This window comes from Neovison vison, chromosome 13 (assembly GCF_020171115.1).
Source record: "Neovison vison isolate M4711 chromosome 13, ASM_NN_V1, whole genome shotgun sequence".
Classification (NCBI taxonomy): Eukaryota; Metazoa; Chordata; class Mammalia; order Carnivora; family Mustelidae; genus Neogale; species Neogale vison.
Window position 1 is genome coordinate 133653669 of NC_058103.1, and position 18737 is coordinate 133672405.

An 18737-nucleotide genomic window follows, 5' to 3' on the forward strand; every position below is an offset into this window, starting at 1 on the left:
AATGTACTTCTCCAGAATGGCTCAGCCTCTCTGCCCTTGGGCATCGCCTCTTGCCCAGTAGAGAGGTCTGGCCCCCAGCTTATCTCCTCAGCGCCCCCAGGTGAAGGCTGGCCCAGAGCACAGTTGTTCCCACAGGTGGAAGCTGCAGTGGGAGTCAGGGAGTCAGGTCCTTCCCAGTAGGACTTGGGGATGCTGTGGCTTTTCCTTCCACTTCCAGAGGAGGCTTGGCATCTGGGCTCCCCAGCATCCAGCTGCCTGGAGTGGGGCAGGGGACACACCGGAAGCGCACAAGAGGTTTGCCCAGTGAGAGCCGGGAGATAAGTTCCTGCCCTTGCCCCACAGTCCCCCAAAGCTCTTTGGAAGATGTCCCCTCACCAAGCTCCCTGCTGTTTGGTTGTGAAGCTGGGCCAGCTTAGTGTCTGTTCCCTAGCCCTAACCCACCTTCCCCCTTTCTCCTCACTCCTGTTACCCCGGGTCACACCTCCCAATAAAGCCTCAGCCCTTGGCCTGTAGGCTTGGCCCCGGACGCCCATTTTCTAGGGAACCTGGGCACACGCTCAGGTTGCCGACCGAACATGAGTTTTAATAATCTGTAGGAAATATTGGAGAGAAAGAGACGATCAAAAACATCATGTTTCAAACTGGTGTAGTACGACTCCACTGTCAGCAGACAGAGTTTGCCTTTGGGGATTCAATGCTAAGGCTTTTTGTCTCTTCCCCGGCCCACAGTCGAGGAGGATTTGAGTGACTGAATGTGCGTGCATCCATGAACCTTGTTTAAATCAAGAGCTCATATAATTTTAATCAACTCTGTTTTCGGCTGTGCACACTCAGTAAAACATTTAATAATCAGTTAAAAGTGGAAGAAATTAGTCTCTCTTGTGTGACTGTTCTTTTCCTTTTTTTTTTTTTTTTAAATCATAAAAAGCTCCCTGGTTTTCTGATTTCCTTTCAGTTAGTTAGCTGTTGCATGCATTTCTTTTTTTCCTAAGAGCAAAGCTTTTCTCATTTTATTGTTATTTTACAGACTTCTCTTTAACTGACATCTGTTTTGAGCTCATCTCCGTTTGCAGGATGAGTTGAAATTTGGCAATCTGTGATCAGCGACTCAGTCTCTCTTGTACTGGCGGCTAGAAAGGAAGTCAGATTGAAATCATGAGCCTCCTGTGTCAGCTTTCAGGTTTCTTACTGAACTCTCTTGTTTCTGGAAAGTGCCATTCGAGAGTACCACTCCTGCTTCTCTTGAAATAGAAGCCGAGAGCTCAGTAAGGTTTCCAAATGGTCAGCGCATGCACAGCTATCCAAAAGTCTCACTTCTAACCCTCGCTCCTTTTTAAAAATATTTTATTTATTTACTTGACAGAGATCATAAGTAGGCAGAGGGGCAGACAGAGGGGGGGTGGGAAGCAGGCTCCCTGCTGAGCAGAGAGCCCGATGTGGGGCTTGATCCCAGGACCCTGAGATCATGCCTTGAGCTGAAGGCAGAGGCTTAACTCACTGAGCCACCCAGATGCCCCAGACTTCTAACCCCATTTGCTTTGATATTCAAGTATTCAAGAATACTTGAATATTCAAGTATTTAATGTTCAAGTATTAATTCAAGGATTCAAGTATTTCAGCAGGTCTTTTCACCTCGCTTCTACTTGTCCAAGGGACCACAAAGAGTAATACGATTCCCCGGGTCTCTTAGTTCAAGAAAAAAAGAAGGGTGGATTCCCACTTAGCTGGTGAGGGTCCGACCCCTCACTGCGGTGCGTGGTTGTGAATCCTGACATTCTCGACTTGGTTCTGTGACCCCCGATGGTGAATGTAACAAAAAGAGAAGGCTTTTCTTTACTATCTTACTGTTGCAGATAAAATTCTAAATGCAGTTGAAAATGAAAAGTAAAATGATGTGGAGAAGAGAAAGAGCTCTCCTAAAACCCCTTTCTGAGGTTCCTCAGAAGGTGTTAGCAGTTAGGTACAAAGATGGACCTCGAGGTTCATGCTAACTGCGCTGGTCAGCGTTCTGGCAAACAGATCCACCATCAAATGTTTAAGTGCCTTTAATTTTTGAACATTTGACTTTTTTTCAGAAACATGTCATGTTCAAAAATATATCTGTAATTCCATTTGGTCTTTTTTTTTTTCCTGACGTTTTACAGAGTTCTAACCATACTGCCTTCATAACTTTGTATTTCTTTTTATTACTTGCGTATCAAGCACTTTTTAATGTTATTATATATCCTTTATAAGTAGCGTTTTATATAAGGAGCATTTTATATATTTTTTTAATAAAACTTCACTGGAATGCCATAATGTATTTAAACCGTACATCTATTGTTGGACATGTAGTCTGTTTTCCTTTCCTTTTTTTTTTTTTTTTTTTGCTATTATAAATAGCTTAGTGCAGAAAGCTTTCTCCTAAATTTAAAATTATTTCCTGGGGATCATTCACCAGAAGTAAATCACTGGGACAGATAAAAGATGGAAGCATATATCTACTTTTTGATGCATATCACTGATTCGCTTTTCAAAATAATTGAACCAATTTACAATCTCACCAGGCACACTCACTGGCCAGCCCCAGAGAAAACCAAGGATATCTTTCCTTAATTTGCATTGTGTTAATTACTAATGAGGATGAGTACCTTTTCCAAACGTTTGTGGAAAAATGTGTTTTTCTTTGGAAAATTGCCATTTCTGTTTTTGTCCGAGGAGGTCTCAGTCCTGTCATTAGTAGGTTGAGAAGTACTCCAGGTAAAAATGCAGTGTAATAACACAGGGTGTGTCATAGTTCCTATAAATATTTTTTCTGGTATGCTAGTTGACCTTTAATTTTTTTATAGATAATCTGAAAGTTTTCCTTCAGAGTTTTGATAATTTATTTTCATTCCTAGTTTTTTAGGATTTGATTTTCTCTATAATTTTTTTTTCTTTAGTGTAAGGTAAATATATTTTCTAAACCACTAAAAGATTATCCCAAATCAAAGACAGAATTGAAATATTAAAAGATGTTCTAGAATCCTGCCTCAGACCATAGGAAGACCAGGGGTCTTGCCTGTCCACAGAAGAGAATTTTAAATGCTGATTGAAATGTTGACAGTCAGATCAATGGAGTGATGATGGTGGCTTGTGTCTTGGGGTATTTGCGGATCTGGGGAGCCCACCCAGAGAGTTTTAGAGCACCTGCATAAAGCTGGGACCTCAGAGGCACAGAAAATTAAGGGGGGGGGAGGAGGAAAAGAAAAAGAAACTAGCGACAGAACACGCAAAACAAGTCCAACTCAGTAGTTACACTCAAGGTAGATAGTACATTGGCTTCAGTTGAGAAGACAGAAATTGTCATAGTAGACTTTTTAAAAACTCACTTGCTGATGTATCAGGTGTGTTTCTCCCGCCCACCGCCCACCGGCCCCATTCTCCATTCTTCTCCCCCCATCCCGGTTGTAGGAGGCCAGCCTCATCACAGACTCTTTGCCTGTGGCTTACCGTTTAGTTCAGCCAAGGGGAAACGCCACAAGAGAATGGAAGGAGGAAGGAGATATTTATTTATGGGGTTTTGTTTTGTTTTGTTTCCCTCCAGCTGCCCGCAGTAACCAGCATCCTTCAGGGTCACAGCCCTGCCCTCCCTTCGCCAGGAGAACATAGTCCACAGAAGGGCTTAACACACCTTCTGTTGCTAGCCCTAACGAACCCCACTCCTCAAAGTTGGCGCTTTGTTGTGCTCCGCTCACACCTCTGTAAACAGCCTCTTTATCAAAGTGCCCTTGGATTATCCCAGTTTAATTATGCTGTCTGCATCCTGCTGGGACTGACCCCTAGAACTCTAAGGAATGCTCTCTGAAACAGAAAACACACACACACACACACACACACACACACACACACAAAACCCAGGAACGTAAAAAACTAAAGCAGATGGGGAGAGATATACCAAACAAATACGAACCCAAAGAAAGCTGGTGTGGGTTTTACGAGCGTCAGACAAGCAGAAATGTCAGGACAACAGGCTCATCCTTAGAACGGAAGAGTATTACTACACCTTGACAGAAGATTTGGTTCAATTCTGACATGGCTTCATAATATACAAAGCAGAAAACTGTTAAAACTACAAAGAGAGGGGTGCCTGGGTGACTCAGAAGGTTAAGCCTCTGCCTTTGGCTCAGGTCATGATTTTAGGGTCCTGGGATAGAGCCAGGAGCCTGCTTCCTCCTCTCTCTCTGTCTGCCTCTCTGCCTACTTGTGATCTCTCTCTGTCAAATAAATAAATAAAATCTTTAAAAAAAAAAAATCTACAAAGAGAAAAAACCAAACCCACACACAAGGTAGGAGATTTAATATGCCCCAAATATATTTGATGTTGCAACTGACAAGTTGAGTCTAAAGGGCCTGTTGGAGCAGTGTACCCACCATCCAAAGAGTACAATTTCTTTTTGAGCATTAAATGGAATATTTATGAAAATTGGCCACACAGTGGGCTCTTTGGCAAGCTTCAGCCTACGGGAGTATATAAACGTCATCCTCAAACGTTACACTGAAGTTAAAAATCAGAATAAAAAGATAGCTAGGAAAAGCCCATACACTGGGAAATTGAAAACCATTTCTAAATAACTCATGTGTCCAAGGGAAAAGACCATAATTTAAATGAGAAAATATGTAAAACTACATGATGATAAAAATAGCACATGTGCAAACAAGTGGGATGCCAGTGTGGAGTAATGGAGACGGAGAAATTTAATGTGGTTTTGGGAATCTAGGTGAGGTTTGGTGGGTGAGGTCCGGAGCCAACGACCAAGCATGAATTCTTGAGATATCTCTGATGCAAAATAGTGGTTTTATGAAGGCACAAGGGACAGGATCCCTGGGCGGAAAGAGCTGCTGCCAGGGCGGGGATGGAGGGAGTCAGGGGAGGGGGAATTGAGGGGTGGTTGATTCTATACTTGGGAGTTGGGGGAAATGAGGGAAAGGAGGTTTCAAAAGGATTTTCATATGTTAAAGAAGACTGGCAGGATACCTAGAGCCCTTGCCATTGTCACATTCAGGTTGTTTTTCCCTCTAACAAGGTATTAGGGTGCCTGGTGGCTCAGTGGGTTAAAGCCTCTGCTTTCTGCTTAGGTCATGATCCCAGGGTCCTGGGATCGAGCCCCACAGCAGGGAGCCTGCTTTCCTGCCTCTCTCTCTGCCTGCCTGCCCCTCTGCCTACTTGGGATCTCTGTCTGTCAAATAAATTTAAAAAAAAAAAGATAGTTAGGAATTTCCTGGAAGGATGTCACACGTGTCCACCACCCCCCAACCCAGGAGTGGAGGGTAGGGGGAGGTTGCATGGTGTCCGGTTGTGCTTTGTCCTCAGCCAGCCTTCTGTTCCCTCATCAATTTATGGCCCTAACTGCATGTATTAGGAAGGAGGAAAGCCTGGAAATTAGTGTGCTAAGCATCCAACTTAAGATGGTAGAGAAAGACCAATAGCATCAATGCAAAGAAAGCGGAAAGAAGGAAATGTTGTTAAGAGCGGAAATTAATAAAATAGAAAGCAACGATATGGAAGAGAGAATCAAGAAAACCATAAATTGGTTCTTTGAAGAAACAAATAAAATTGATAAACCTCTAGGAAGACCAGTCAAGGCAAAAAACTGAGAATATATCATTATAGGAATGAAAACGAAGAACGTTACTATAAATCCTGTATACATTAAAGTTACTGGGAGAAGGCATGATAAACAACTTTGTGACCAAAAAAAGAGAGGAAGAGAGAAAAATAAATTTGAAGGGAAATAGGCAATTCCAAGAAAAAAAAAATTACAACTTGGTAAAATTGACACACACAAAAATAAAGATTAAAATTATCCTCAGAAATTGTTTCTGTAATTTAAAAGGAAACTCAAGGCTGGATAGATGAATTGGCCAACTCCACTAAACATTCAAATGGAAGAAATAACATCAATATTCCATAAACTCTACCACACAGCAGAAAAAAGGGAAACAGTGCCCAGTAGTTGAATGAAGCTTGTGTATCCTTTATGCCGAATCCCAACAGCACGTTATGGAGAATTTTCAGCCTGTCTCAGTCAAGAACCTATGAAAATTCTAAGTTCAATGTTAAGCAAAATCTGACAATATTTAAAAAGGCTTCTCTTTGGAGAACCTGTGTGGCTCAGTCAGTTTAGTGTCTGACCCTTGGTTTCAGCTCAGGTTGTGATCTCGGGGTCATGAGATCGAGCCCTCTGTTGGACTCTGTGCAGGGCATGAAGTCAGCCTAAGATTCTGTCTCCCTCTCTCTCCCTTCCAGCCCTTTAAAAAAAAAAAAAAGAGTTTCTTGTTTCCTGCCCTTTTTTTGGAGGAGGGGGATTAAATAATTTTGAATATTATATTTTACTTCCTTTATTGAACTTTCAGCCATATTCATGTGGTTACTCTAAAGATTACAATATGAATCCTTAATACATTACAGTTTACTTAGAATTATCATCACATGGCTTCACACTTCACAAATGTAAGAGCCTAAGGACAGTATCTTCCTGTCCCCCCCAACTCCTGACTTGGTGCTTTGATTGTGTCATATATTTTATTTTTCTGTATATATCACCAACTCCATTTTAGAGTGATATTTTTGCTTTAAGCAGTCTTTGTCTTTTAAAGACAGTAAGAGAAGGAAACCCACTCTTTTTTGTGTATCTGCGTATTTCCATTTCTGGTGCTTTTTATTCTTTTCTGCAGATCCAGTTTTTTATCTGGTATCATTTTCCTTCTACCTGAAGAATATCCTTTTTCATTTCTTATCATGTTGTCATGCTGGCTATGAGTTGGCCCAGGCTGGGTTTATTTCAGAATGTCTTTATTTCAACCAGTTTGATTTGTTTGTTTTTAAAAATGTATTTGTTCATTTGTTGACCCTTTGAGTTTGACTCTGTTTTGAGGCAATCCTTGTGAGGTTTCCATGACTCCACCCAATCTTGAATGGTATTTTCACTGGATATGGAATTCTGGGTTAGCAGTGTTTTTTTCACATGTGTTTTTTTTTGTTTTTTTTTTTTAAGATTTTATCTATTTATATATTTGGGACGGAGAGAGACTGGTGGAGGGGGAGAGAGAAAGGGAATCTCAAGCAGACTCCATGCTGAGTGTGGAACCCTACCCAAGGGACTCAGTCTCATGACCTTGAGACCATGACCTGAGCCGAAATCAAGTCAGAGGCTCAACCCAGGCACTCCAGCATTGGCAGTATTTTTTAAATGTCAGATTTCTGGAGTCTTGGGTGGCTCAGTTGGTTAAGTGTCTGCCTTTGGCTCAGGTCATGATCCCGGAGTCCCAGGATTGAGCCCCACATCTGGCTCCTTGCTCAGTGGGGAGTCTGCTTCTCCATCTCCCTGTGCCCCTCCCCCAACTTCTGTTCTCTTCACTCTCGCTCCCTCTCCCTCTCTCAAAATAATAAATAAAATCTTTGAAAATATAGATCCAATTTTGGAAACCTGGGTGGCTCAGTTGATTAAGTGACTGCCTTCAGCTCAGGTCATGATCCCAGAGTCCTGGGATCGAGTCCTGCATCGGGCTCCCAGCTCCATGGGAAGTTTGCTTCTCCCTCTGACCTTCTTCCCTCTCATGCTCTCTTTCTCTCTCTCTCTCTCTCTGTATAGACACACACACACACACACACACACACACACACACATGATTTTAGCACTGTAAAGATAATATATTTTCCTCTGACCTCCATTGTTCTGGTGGGAAGTGTTTACGTTTACTATGTAAGCCATGTTTACCTCTGAGCCACCTTACATATTATGATAACATTTCTTTTCTTATATTGTACAAGCCAGCAGGTTTGCCATATACAAAATGAATGAACAAAAAAAAGTACGTTTCCATATTCCAGCACACAGAGCTCCCAATCAGCTTTTGAGTACCTTACTACTGAATATGAAAAGACCCCCACGAGGACCACCAGACATTTGAGGAAATTATCCAGCATTAGAGAAGAAACTTGGAGGAGAAAGAATAAGTCAGGTGGTGAAAGAAAACTTTAGAAACTATAATTGGTCATGTAAAATAGAAAAATTTAGTTATTCCTCCCCTGAGTAGGGAAGACTCCAGTTATTCCTTACTGTGTTTTCCTCCTGTGTATCTCCTTTACTATTCATATAGAACATTTCACCTCTAACACTTCTAGTCACCAAGTGTGTGGTTTTGACCCACAACAAGCAATTCTTGGTCACACCCATCGGGGGTCCTACAATTTAACTCAGTTCTGCCACCATCTACCCAGAGATAGCATCCAGTCCCACAGCTTAAGGGCTCAGTCCCACGAGACTGCCCACCACACCTACACACTCACATCCCCTTCAGATGCCAGTATGAAGTTCAGGTTATCACCATTGCTTTTGACCCACCAGTCATAGATCTTTGTTCTAAAGAACTCCTCTTGGGACTCAGTCACAAATCTCAGGGAAGCACTTACTTACACTCAACCAGTTTATTAAAGGAAATGATAAAGGGTACAGATACATAGATGAAGAGATACATAGGGAGGGTGAGGACTGGGGGTGCCTGAGAGCAGGAGCTTCCATCCCCGCACATTTGGGGTGCATCCCCCTCCTGGTATGGATTTGTTTGCCCACCCACAAGCTCCCCAAATCACATACTATTTGGATTTTAAGGAGGCTTTCTCATGTAGGCATGGTCAATTACGGACTTTATTTTTAGCCCCTCTCTCCAGAAGTGAGGGACAGGGATAAAAATTCCATGCTTCTAATCATAGCTTGGTCTTTTTGATGACCAGAAGCCCAACCAGAGTCATCTCCATAGAACAAACAGTGCTTAGGAATGTACAAGGTTTTAGGAGTCCTGAGTCAGGGACAGGGTCAAAGACAAATATTATAACAAGAGATGCTCCTACTGTCCTTCTCAATTAGAAAATGATAGGGTCTCAGGAGCTCTGTGCCAAGATCTGGGGCACAGACCAATATATAAATTCTGTTATCTCATAGGTGTCCTCAGGAAGAATAAGAGGAAATATCTCATCTATAAAACAAGAACAGGTTTCTGCATTTTGAGAAAAGAGCATTGGGAGAACCAGATCAATGCCTTAAAGAATACAAACATGAGGCAAAAATTAGAAAGTCAACAGATAGCTTAGAAGACCTGAGGAAATCTCCCACAACATGAAATTGGAGTGGATTGGGGGAGAAGGCACTAAATACCAAGTAAGAAATGGTGTTAACAGAGTGTTGGGATACGGGAGGGGATGTGACCATGTCCTAGGGAGGTTGTCATTGGATAGTGTCTAATATTGAGAAACTAGGACATAGTACATGAACATTTATTTGATCAAGCTCAAAGTGTGAAAAGATGACATAAAGGACTTCTGTCTTGGCCTCAACTGTGTAGCATTCCTTGACTTGGCAAACTGTTCATTCATGACTTTGAAAAGGGTAAAAAATGTTAAAAAAAAAAAAGGTGGTATTTGAGCATTTCCTATCTCACCTCATTGGTGCCATTAAGGAAGATGTTATTTTGTGCATTACCATGCAAGACAACGATTTTTCTTCACCAAATGTAGATTTGTTTCTACCTCTCACCTAAATGAATGCTGGAGCTTGGATTCTTAGGTCCTTTTCCTGGTACTGAAAATATCCTCTTTAATGGTTTTTACAAGATCATAGAGAAGATTCTCCCATCTCCCCTGTCTTACTTCAGGCTCTAAGGGTAAGCACACAAAGTTGGGGGGGGTCCCCACACATGTGTTCACTCTTCCTTGACCTTTCCAGGTCATTTCCTATATTCCCTTTATTTTCCTTTATTTTCCTCTTAGTTGCCATAATGTGGCCCTAAAGTGAATTTTTAATTATGTGTTAAATTTATTGAGTAGATGTTGGGGTTTCTCTCCATGTGTGTATAATACACACATATGTGTGTGGATATATACATATACACACACACAGTATTTTATATAATAGCTTTATTGAAATATAGTGAAATATAATTCACATACCATAAAATCCCCCTTTAAAGTGTTTTTGTATATTTTTATAAACAGAGGGAGGTGAGCCTTTTTTATTCCTTCCACCAAAACCTCTTCATTAAACTTTGTAAACTTTCTAAATCAGGTTCCGTGGCTCTTATAAGAAAAAAAACCCTTTTACTGGGGGGGAGGGGACCAAAAAGTATTTCTTGATTTTTTTTTTCTTTAGAATTCTTTCTAAGAATTTCTTTACTATGTTTTGACTAAAGAATTGCTCCCTGCATGTTTTCAGTGTTAGGGGTGGGAGGGAGGATTAATAAATTCTTTATTGTTCATAACTTCTTATGGGCAAAGAAAACTCAAGAATTGAGAAGTATTAGCTCAGAGTCCTTAGCCTCACAAAACCTTGTCCCCACTTCTACCCTCTTTTGTCTCCAGTTGTAAATTCCCCTCTGGAGGATTTCTAATGCTTGATTCAAAACGCTGGGCAGAGAAAAGCTTTGTGATGGCTGGTGCTTTCCTATTGGCAACTTCGACCCTAGACTCCCTTAATGCTGGTTCTTCCTTTGAATAGTGGGAATAATCCTGTTTGTTCATTACCAATTCAATTCTTTGAGGGGAAACGCTGCACTGAAGATAGTGAATGATGATAAAGCCATTTATTGGCATTAACCAGGATTACCGTCCGCCTCTCCCACAATTATTGTTGCCCGGGCCTTTGCTGGTGACATCTGGAGACAGAGTCCTGGCAGTGCCCGCCCCAAGTGGTTAAGCAGGTGGATTTGTCATTCTTTCTTCTACAGTCTCAGGAATCTGATGGAAAAAGAAAAACCAAAGAATTTGGATTTGGATGTCTTTGAAGACGCCCCCTCCTGGAAATTAAGGAATTAGTGGTATTGGTTGGGTGTTTGTCAGGGTAAACTTGAACAGGCATGTTGAGTGTCTTGAATAGTAAATAATAGGTTCTGGTTAAATGCTTTGACCAAAGCAGGCCGACATTTTAAAATCCTCCTGCCTCAGAAGGCAGTGCTGTTGAGGGCCCTCCTTCTACTTTTCTGTGGTTTTCTGTACCCATATGAGTCATCTCCCCAAAGTGAAAGCAGACTCTGGGGATGGTGAGCATGGAGGGAACCAGCATTGGGACCTGGTCACCCATGGGGACTTCTTTTTTTCTCCCTGGATCCCTCTTCATGTGACCAAGGTTATGGCACTCTTTGTAATTGCAACCTGGAAACAACCTAAATGCCCATCACCTGGGGACCCTCAATAAATGACTCAGCATCTCTCTGATCCAGTGATGGGAAGGTCACCAAGATGCATTGTGAATGGAAAAAGCAAGGTGTGGAAGGTTCTATCAGGTGTGTTAAAAAGGGGGACAGGGCAGAACATATGCTCATATTTGCTTGGCTCAGTTGCTTAAGTGTCTGCCTTTGGCCTAGGTCATGATCCCAGAGTCCTGGGATTGAGTCCAGCATGGGTGGGATGTTGCGGGGCGGGGGGCGGGGGGCGGGGGGGTGTTCCTTGCGCAGCAAGAAGCCTGCTTCTCCCTCTGCCTGCCATTCCCCCTGCTTGTGTGCATTCCACCCCCTCTCTGACAAATAAATAAATAAAATATTTAAAGAAAAAAAAAAGAATAATGGGGTGCCTGGGTCACTCAGTCATTAAGCGTCTGCCTTCAGTTCAGGTCATGATCCCTGGGTCCGGGGATGGAGCCCCGCATCAGGCTCCCTTTTCCCTGCTCAGCGGGAAGCCTGCTTCTCCCTCTCCCACTCCCCCTGCTTGTGTTCCCTCTCTCGATGTGTCTCTCTCTATCAAATAAATAAATAAAATCCTAAAAAAAAAAAAAAAGAATAAAATGCTTCTGGAAGGATAGATACAAAAGAAATGAGTAACGGGGTCACCTGTGGTAAGAGAGACAGTGGCCCAGGGATGAGGCTAGAGGCAGGCTCTGCTGTATTCCCTTTCATACATTTGGAGTTTGAGCTATTTGTATTTATTACTTATTCAGAAACATAAGCCAAAAGCCCTGAGTACCACAGTTTTTAAAAAATTTTTTTCTTTGACTATACAACCACTTTTTTCCCCATTAAACTAAATTTCTTCTTAAATTATATACGCTGAAGCTCTTAAAAAAAAAAATCAAATAGTCCCCAAGGGACTACAATAAAAAATGAAGTCTCTTTTCTGTTCCTGAACCCTAGCCTCCCCACCAAGGCAGTGTCTACTGCTGGTTTCTTAAAATTCTTTTTTTGTCTTATCCTTTCAGTTTATTGAGATGTCAGTAATACCCAGCAGGGTCCAAGTTGATTCGCAGACAGAGTAAGGACTTCACTTACCTATACTGCACAATAGATATGATGAAGTTTTAGAATATAGGTGAGGTTCGGTGGGGTGGAGTCCGTTGCCAATGACCAAGAAAGAATTCTTGAGACATCTTTGGTGCAAAATAGTGGTTTATTAAAGCACAGGGACAGCACCCGTGGGTAGAGACAGCTGCTACCCCGCGGTTGTGAGGGGTGGCAGGTTATGTACAATGGGGTTAGGGGAGGTAAGGAAAAAGGGAGGTTTCAATAGAACTTTCCTGAAGAGATCTATAAGATACCGGATGCCTTGAGACCTTGTCATTGTCAAGATTTTTCCCTCTAGCAAGGTATTAACATTAAGATAGTTGGGAGATTCCTAAAGAATGTCACATATGGGGGTGCCTGGGAGGCTCAGTGGGTTAAAGCGTCTCCTTCGGCTCAGGTCATGATCCCAGGGTCCTGGGATCGAGCCCCGAATCGGGTTCTCTGCTCAGCAGGGAACCTGCTTCCTCCTCTTGCTCTCTCTGCCTGCCTCTGCCTACTTGTGATCTCGGTCTCTCAAATAAATAAATAAAATCTTTAAAAAAAAAAAAGAAAAGAAAAGAAAAGAATGTCACGTATGTCCCACCCAGGACTGGGGATTGGGGAGGTTGCCCGGTATCAGACTTTTGCTTTGTCCTCAGCCAGCCTTCTGTTCCCTCATCAGTTACACACTTAGAGAAACAATAAGTATAGTTAATATCCATTGTCTTATATAGGCATGCACACACACACACACACACACACACACAATTTTTTTCCCCTTGTGATGAGAACTTTTAAGGTCTACTGTCTTGGTTTCTTGGAATTCCTTCCACTCTCCCTCCCTGTGCTCCCTGTGCTGGTCCTGAGCTCAGAGTGGCCTCTCTTGTTTGTCCTACCAAAGCTATATCTGAAAATGCGAATCTAATTTTACTGGCCTCACCCCTTGGTGAGTGTTTCTGGAGCCACGCTAGAGGGTGGAAACAGATCTCGACTCCAATGACAGCTTACAGAGCCTTGCTCCCTATCTTGTGGTTCTCACGCCTCCCCCTCCTCCTTCATCAGTTCCTTGCCCTGCAGTTAACATGCCCAGCTCCTGGGCGGTTTGGAAATCTGGCTCCTGTCTAGTCTCCGGAGGTTGAGAACGGATGATAATTCACAGCCAGGGACTGTGTTCGCACCCACACCCCACCAAGTACTTCTCATGGCCTGTGGCCTGTGATAGGAATGCGTTAGGGAAAGGGCCAGGGAGCGTCTAGAAGAACCAGGCCCTTTGGAAGTCGGTGTCCTAGGAAGTAGCTTAGGAATGTGTTTGCAGATTAAAGGACCTGCCTCCTCGGGACCTGGCCAGGCGGGGAGAGGCCCACATGGATGCAGGGCCTAACTTGGGACGGCTTGAGGGCTGCAGGCTTCGGGGCCTGGGACCTTGGTTGGCTAGGGCGTGGCTGTGTGCCACATGGTATAACCCAATCAGCATCACACACCACTTAGAACAGCATGGGGGAGTGTGGCCTGGTATGTGCAGGCCCCTTCTGCCTCTGGCCTCCACTTGCACCTTGGACAGGATGGATCACAGCCCATAGGCTTCTGGAGTATGTGGGCAAGCAGGAGCCACCTGTTCTAGGATTTCAGGAGAGTAAGGTATTCCTGGAATTCAAACAAAAGATTCAAGTCATACCAGCAGAGCTGCCCGTGTTGCAAAGATAGCATATAGGGGCACCTGGGTGGCTCAGTGGGTTAAGCCTCTGCCTTTGGCTCAGGTCATGATCTCAGGGTCCTGGGACCGAGAGCCCCGTATCGGGCTTTCTGCTCAGCAGGGAGCCTGCTTCCCCTCTCTTGTGATCTTGTGATCTCTGTTAAACAAATAAATAAAATCTTAAAAAAAAAAAAAAAAGATAGCATAGAGCCAGATATCTAAGGACAGATGGCCCGCCATTCAGAGCCAAGAAGGGAATCGATAGGAGCAGAAGTGACAATAAAAACGCAAATCAGCAGCAAAGAATCAGTGCTCACTTCTCTCACCTAAAGCCTACTGATGGCCAAGAGTCCCAGAGATAGAAAATAAAGAGGAAAGTCTGAGATTTGTCTCTGTCTTACGCAGACATGGAACTGGCAAAGCCACTGTCCCCAGCTTGGTCCCCATGGCTGGTTACGAGGGTTTCCTGGAGGGGCTCTCCAGCTGGATGGCTTTGTTGGGCTGGAGCCATGGTGGGTCCTTGCTGGTCGCAATGGACCGCAGCCCCTCATTTGCACAGGAGGGACAGCAGTGATCTCCTCCACGTGGTCTCACTGCTCTGACTGTTCAGGGACACAAGGGTGAAGCTGGGAAGGCCAGACCTCCGGCCTGCACCTGGGCCGGCCCCCCACATCCATCTAACTTGGCTTCTGACCTGCTTTTTAACAACCCAGATTTCACCTGCAGACTGCAGCTGAGGTTTCTCACTTCTCTTTACCCCTGGGAAGACCTAGCAGCATGGGTCATCATTCCCAAGTGGAGGTGGATGGCGGGGTGGGGTCCCTGCTGCCCCCGCCCCATCTCCCTACCCTGCCTCATACATGCTCCGGGTACCCGGTCCTTCCCATGCCTCTCACCTCCCCCCACATGGTCTGGCATCTGCGCCATTCATCCTGCCATTTTTGAGGATGTCCTCCCTACACTCGGCCTCTTCGGACCTTCGGGTTTGCACTACCACTGTCACCACATCCCCCTTCCCTGCCCACCTGGCCGGGCTACACAGGAAGGAGTCCAAGACCAATCTTTCCATGGTCCATGGTGAGGGCTCCTAATAGCAGGACTCCTTGGTGTAACCCAGCTGTCCTGTTTGAAGCAGATGGGGCAAGGCTCAGGGCCAGGCCCCAGATCTGCTCTCTGGGGATGGGGGGAGACCGGTCGAGGGAGGTACAGTGAGACCTGGGGACAGAGAACACGGCCTGGGCAGTCATGGTGCATCCCTGATCTTCGGGTGACTAGGAAGGAAGATGGTGGGTGCGGAACCTTGTAGTGAGAGCCTCATACCTTGCACTTGGGCCAGGCCCCTCAAGAGCTCTCTGGGGGAGGTTTCAGGCTGGCCAGTGACTCTGGGCTTGGTGCCTTTCAGGGAAATTGAAGGAATGGAGCCTCATCTTGTACGGCACCGCCGAGCACCCCTACAATACCTTCAGCTCCCATCAGTCACGCTCTCGGATGCTGGAGCTCTCGGCCCCTGTGCTGGAGCCCCCCAAGGCTGCTCTGTCTCCACCCCAGACCGAGGTTCCTGAGGATGAAGAGGACTACACAGGTAATGAACTTGTAGCCAGAGGAGATGGCCAGGCCAGCCTCTGACTTTTGGTTTTCCACTGTGGCTCTTAAAGTGTGGGACCGTTCCTGGCAAAAGGTGGGGATTGTGACGGTGGGTCTTCCTTCTTTCCTGGAAGTTGTAATAATGATGGTAATTTGCACTCACACAGCTCCTTCCACCCACGGCTCTCCTAATATTTTACAGACCAGTAAGTATGCTTCAAACCAGTAAGTATTCTCCAACGTTCTCAGGCCGGGAAACAGAAGGTTCTATATGCCCAACCAGAACTGGGACTTGCCCCCTGGCTAGTGGGCCTCTTCCTGAGGCTCCATCTCATCCTCAAAATCTCTTGTCTCATGTCTCAGCCTCCTGACCCTCTCAAGTCCATCCACTTTCTGTCCCTATAGCCAAAAGGTGGGAAGGATGCAGGTCTTACTAGACCCGGGAGGATCGGGTTGAATGAACATAGCCAGGAAAGAAGCTAGCAGCACAAGTCTTGACTGCCCTCGAGGGCTGGGATGATGGCCCAGGAGAAGGTCTCAGGACCTTATGTCAGTAGATACCGATGTCACCAAGAAGGGGTTAAGCATCTCACAGGAGATAAGAGATGCCTTGCGTGAATCCCCCTTCTCCAGCCATACCATTGTCAGTGGGGAGGGACCCCTTGGCTCTGGACATCCGGCCCCCTGCACAGAGACAGGAGCCTGGAGAATGGCTTCAGACTTTTGGAGCCACTGGGCTGGGCACGGTCGTGATTAGCATGTCAGTTTCCTTTCCCTCTGAACCATCCCACGGTGATTTGTAAAAAACCAAGTATTTCTGGTTGGGCATATTTCCCTTAGCTAAATACTCCAGCTGCTTGATAAATGATGGGCGATATCTAAGGATATTGATGTTTTGAGTTATCTAATAGCTTCTGAAAAAAGAAAAGTAACAAAACAGAGAATTCCACTGATACATATCAAGCATAAATTACGGTTGATTCAATTTTAAATTTCTTCTGCTGTTCCTTTAAAATGGAGCATTGAATTATGTATGGCTAACCTGCTGTTTCCCCCTGTGATTTATAAGTGGTGGCAAGAATCAGTAATTATTAATAAAGGTCTGATTTTTTTTTTTTCCTTAAAATCTGCTACTGACTAACCTTACACTATTCTGGAATCTCACAAAATAGGGTGCCCTGCGCCACAAGTGACTTAGTGTTCCCAAACCCAGCCTGGGTGGATAGAGGGGGCATCTCCGTGGGAATAGGATGTGCTCTAGACTCTCAAGGAAGGTCCCTACAGTCTTGGGGCAAGTGAGACGGGCAGGCCAGTCACAGCCGGAAGAGCCAGAGACAGGGAAGGAGCAAGAGAGGGGTGAGATCAGGAGGATGCTGTGGTGTGGAGGTCGGTGAGAGAGAAGAGGAGGAGGGGGAGAAGAAAGGGGAGGGGGGGGAGGGGAGAAGAATGGGGAGGAGGGAGTGGGAGAGGGGGAAGGAGCAGCCATGTTAGAGACCGTGGTCAAGGGCTTGTGCGATGAGGCTGCCCATCCGTGGCTCTTGTGGAAGAAGCTGAGTCATGCCCAAATGCAGAAGCTCAGAGAAAGAGAGGGTGATTTTGAAGTGGCCCCATGATTATGATGAGCTTTCTGCAGTTTTAGCGGAGATAAGGTGGGTTGAAGCAGGAGTTTGCAGGGGTGCTCACCCGGGGGAGAAGGTTCTCAAGGTTTCGGAGAACTGGCCGCAGTCAGAGGTGCGTGGGGATGAGGATCACACATTGGTGGTAGCCACTACCACCCCCATCCCCCCACCGAGGGCCCATGCATTGGGAAGGGGTAGGGAGGTCCGATGGAGCAGTGGTCCCGGGAGACAGCAACAGGGGGTCCTGGACAACCCTCCACTGGGGGGCAAAGATGGGGGGCCAGTGCTCCCAGGGACAAGAGATGAAGAGCAGGAGGTGAGCAAGGGGCAGAGACGGAGTCCAGCCTCCCCGACTCCTGTGACGGGTATCTGGTGGCCTGGTTGGAGCTGGCAGGAGAACCACCCTGGCAAAGGCCGGGCCCCGATGCTGACGGCCGTGGTCATATTTTCAGTCAACATTGTTCCTGGGAAGGGGGATGGAGGAGGTGGCCATAGTGATTTCCCCGGGGCCATGGCAAGTGGAAATCCATAGTAGTGGTGGAGTCTGGGATTCCTGAAGTCAATGAAGGTATGGAAATCCAATGGAGGGGGTAGGGCTGGGAGATGGAGAGGCTGGAGGGTCCCCGGGGGAGGCAGGGCAGTAGCCGCATGGCCGGGTAAGGTGCCAGGGAAACGTGAGTGGCTGTGTCCTGAAGATGGGGAGCCTGTGGTGGTGGCCTGCCTGCTGGGACATGAGCTGGAGGCCACCGGAGAGCACCAGGTGTACCAGTGAGGGGGGCCACCCCAGAGGCGGCTTCAGCAGGTCTGGGGGAACTTGGAGGCTGTGCCAGGTGATTCCAGGTAGCCAGAGAAGCCAGGATGGTGGTGGGCCACAGCGATGGGCTTGGGCTGCTCCAGGAGAGTGGCCTTGAGGGAAGGACAGCAGGTCGTGGGAAGGAAGGGAAGCCTCAGTTTCAGGAGGGGAGGGCATGTGGGCTGAAGATGGCTTGGGAGAGTGTGGTCAGCCACGCAGCGCTGAGGGGAGCCAGGAGCCCCCGAAGCCTCTGTCTGGACACATTCCAGGACAGCTCAGAGGGCACGGGGAGCTGATAATCAGGACGCATGGCATGGCCAGTGCAGCACTGTGTGGGGTCACAGTCTTGGGGCCCATTGGCGCTTACCTAGCAGAGCTGAGGCCGGGGTCGCAAGCTGTCAGGAGGGCAGGCTAGACGGGCAGTGAAAGGGGTCTGGTAGTCTCAACCACACCTCCTGTCTGCAGCGGCCACCCCCTGCCCCTTTCCTCCACCTCATGTCCGGTGGTTTGCTGGCGAGGTACTAGCACACTTTTCCTGGATGACACGCAGGGCAGGGGACAGATCAGGATACCTAGCAAGTCCTCCTGTTCCTGGATACTGGTCTAAGCACCACTTGATGAGAAGGGCCTTCTAGAACTCCCAGGTGGCTTTGTAACATTTGCTGGTGGGGCTTTTTGACTTCCAGATTTTCTCCCCCAAAAGATTTAAGGTAGAGATTCCAAATAAGCCTGTGTCATCGGAACACCCGTAACACCGTGTAGCCGGGCGACCGAGGGTAGTCAG

At 46.0% G+C, this 18737-nt stretch overlaps 1 protein-coding gene across 2 annotated transcripts in view; it reads left to right on the top strand.

Annotated features, from left to right (window-relative positions):
* Positions 1–18737, top strand: part of PCSK6 (proprotein convertase subtilisin/kexin type 6) — a 189835-nt gene that overhangs the window by 148556 nt on the left and 22542 nt on the right. Inside the window, exons 14-15 of one of the 2 annotated variants that reach the window (XM_044232007.1) lie at positions 15360–15539; positions 15709–15747. In XM_044232007.1, the coding sequence (XP_044087942.1) occupies positions 15360–15539; positions 15709–15747 (219 nt within the window). The remainder of the gene's footprint in view (positions 1–15359; positions 15540–15708; positions 15748–18737) is intronic. The other variant, XM_044232008.1, reaches the window with a different exon arrangement.